We start from the raw sequence: 3,238 nt of genomic DNA on the forward strand, positions 1-3,238 counted from the left end.
ATCAACGAGAATGAAGGGTTATTCTTCTCCAGCATTCCTCTCTCTCTTTCTTCTCCTCCTACTCTCGTCGCTCTCCTCCGTCGTCGCTTTGCTCCGCGCTCCGCCGAGGCTGCCCTCGTTGTATGCTGAGAAGCTTATCCGACAGCTCAACTTGTTCCCCGATGAACCGGTGAACATTGCCGCCAATGCCGGTCGTTTTCTCGATGCTCCGAGGCTCGTTGAGAGGCGATTCAAGTTCCCCAACTTGGTCGGTTCTACTGACGCTTCGGTTAGAGAGTTAGGTCATCATGCCGGTTACTATCAGATTCCGCGTTCTCATGCTGCCAGGTGTGTATCTTCATCAACTTTTTGTAAATCTTAAGCGCTGTTCCTCTTTGCTCTGTTTTTTGACTTGGTAGTTGTTTGATCACTGCCGTATTTTGTGGCGCCTACGAGCTAATCACCAAATTACTGAATGTTTTACGGAGGATTCCGTTTGCTGATTTTACTAAATCATTCAGGTTTCGCGCTTATATATCATGTGCAAAATGATTGTTTTAGTTGTTTCAAGTTCTGTTCTTGTTGTACCTTCTCTTTTGAATGGAGTTGCAGCTATTTTTGAAACTATAGTATAAGTATGTTTCTTATGGGCCATGGCTATTGTAATCTGATGGTTATAGTGGAAGATGGTTTTAAGCTTTCCGGTCTCAGGGGAAAAGGAAAGGTGGCTAAACCGGGTTCAAATTTAAAATGCTTTCCTATAAACGGTGCTAGTACGAAATATTGGGCACACTTAGCTAGTCAAATTGCACATTACAAAAGAGTAAAAAAGCTGCAATAGCTAAATGGAGCAGAAAAGAAATTGGATATTGATGAGGGTAATTTATCTAAAGACAATTTTGCCCCTCATTGTGGATAATGCAAGGTTATCAACCGGGAATGTCTTCTAGAAAGGTTAGAAATCCTACTAAATACTCTTAAGGAGGGATTTACGACAGCAATAATTATGGAGTATCAATCAACTATAATCTGGGTTGCTTGACTTAAGCATAACAACCACATATTTGCACTTGCCAAATATGTGGTGGACAAGATTATAAATGTCACGGATGGAGTTCATTAATAGGTAATGTCCATATACCCTCAGTAATACACTTGATCTATACACTTATCCATCCGTTAAAAACTGACTTGAGCGTTGGAGTGCCATCGTCGGGAAATCGCCCGGCTGGCTTAACCGCTTTTGTGTTCTCAGGAAAATTACTGTTCGAGGAGTTGGCTTGGGTCGCAACTCAGGATCGCAGATCGCATTCTGAATTCGAGAGAATTCCCTTGGGCAGTTCAGATATAAGTTTAAAACATAATATTGTTGAGAAATTTGCGATTTCTCCGCTAAATAAGATTGAAAATTCATCTTGGTAATACCACAAGATATATTTGGTTGGACATGCATATAGATACTCACACTTAAATTCTGAACACCTAAATGGCTGATGCTGTTTATTCTCAATAGTTGATTTTGAGATCCAAAAAAAAAAAAAAATTCGCTGTTGAAATGCTTCTTGTCCAGCTTCCATATCCATTAATTGCTTCTCATTACATGGTGTTTGAACTGGACTACATTGATCGTCATGTTTGCAGGATGTTCTACTTTTTCTTCGAATCACGCCATAGCACACAAGACCCTGTTGTCATCTGGTTGACTGGTGGTCCAGGTTGTAGCAGTGAGATGGCTCTTTTCTATGAAAATGGACCATTCACTATTGCTAATAATTTGTCTCTTGTGTGGAATGAGTATGGCTGGGACAAGGTAAGATTATTATGATGAAAGTGCTGTTGATTTTAGCTTCTAAGTATTTAATTGTTGTGGTCGACTATAGAGAAATCCTTTACACTGCTGACCTTTCGCACAAAAATAGAGAAACATAGGGTCCAAAAGTTTTTTATGTGTTGTTTGGGTCCGTCAGTCATCTGGAAATTTGATTATTGAAAATATGAATATATATATATATATATATATATATATATATATAAATTTTTGGATTCTAGTGTTGGTTGTTATCTACTGTTGACATATTTCTCTGAGTATATTCGTCTGATGGTTTGCTTGTAAATTGGTACCAAGGTTTGGAAATAAAGGAGCTGGAACATTTGATGACAAAATATAGTGTCCCAATAAATGAAAATGGTATTGAGAATCATTTACAGAATGAACAATGAAGTGGAATTGGAGGAACAACCGCTCAAGCATTTTCATTGAGAAACATGCCTCATTTTCTCAAATGAAAATCCTTAATTCCACCTTTATTAGTGTTTGGTTTTCAGTTTGTGCTGAGAGCTATACCCGAACTGAGTTCTCACTTCTAGGGCTGTTGGTAATTAATTTCTGCTTTGCTGGGTGATCTGCTTGGCAATTGTGGGTGCGTGTTTGAGGTTATTCACTAAATTACTCTAATTGTTCGTTATATGGTAATTATTTTTCACATGTAAATTTCATTAATCAGTAGTACTGAACTGATTTGTTACTATGATGATTTTGCAGGTTTCAAATATATTGTATGTCGACCAGCCTATTGGAACTGGCTTTAGCTTCAGTTCTGACAGACGTGACATTCGCCACAACGAAAAGGGTGTCAGTGATGATTTGTTTGACTTTCTGCAGGTTAATATTTATTCTTTTCGCTTTTGCACCCTGCTAAGAAAGAACTCGAGTGATTCTAACAAACTAGAAACCTCAGAAAAGAAATTTGAGGAATTTACACAGCTGTGTTATTAGTTTAAATGTTATGCTGGGAAAAAAATTGAGTAAACTCGAAGAAATTCAAAGGAAGTTATGTTGTGTTTGGATGAATGGATTTGAATTTAATGAAAGGATTTGCCACAAGTATTTCAAATGACTGCATATGAAAAGAATTTGTAATCTATCAATATTTCACAAACCATACTTCCAAATGAGAGTAGAATGATTTAAAATACTTCGAACATAGAGTTATCCAAATGACTCCAAAGGATTTGCCATTAAACAACTCAAAATCCATCAATCCAAAATTAGCCATAGCTACATAGAAAACCCTATGGAAGTGATGGCAGATCAGTTTCTACAAATATTTTGAACACAGAGTTGATCTTAATTGCCCTTTAAGGCCATTCCTTGTTTCTCCCCTGCTTAGTCAACTTTTGCCTGTTCATGGAAATTCCCCTTCCTTGCCAGGGCAGATGTGCATCATATGTACATTTTATACCATTCTTACATGGATCA

At 37.7% G+C, this 3,238-nt stretch overlaps 1 protein-coding gene across 1 annotated transcript in view; it reads left to right on the forward strand.

Moving 5' to 3' along the window:
• LOC105166583 (serine carboxypeptidase-like) overlaps positions 1–3,238 on the forward strand; it is a gene marked incomplete at its 5' end in the record, with an annotated part of 6,498 nt that continues 3,260 nt past the window's right edge. The window contains 3 exon segments of the mRNA XM_011085984.2: positions 1–327; positions 1,621–1,789; positions 2,522–2,641. Coding sequence (XP_011084286.1) covers positions 11–327; positions 1,621–1,789; positions 2,522–2,641 — 606 coding nt within the window.

The sequence above is a fragment of the Sesamum indicum genome, linkage group LG7 (genome assembly GCF_000512975.1).
Source record: "Sesamum indicum cultivar Zhongzhi No. 13 linkage group LG7, S_indicum_v1.0, whole genome shotgun sequence".
In the NCBI taxonomy this organism is placed as follows: Eukaryota; Viridiplantae; Streptophyta; class Magnoliopsida; order Lamiales; family Pedaliaceae; genus Sesamum; species Sesamum indicum.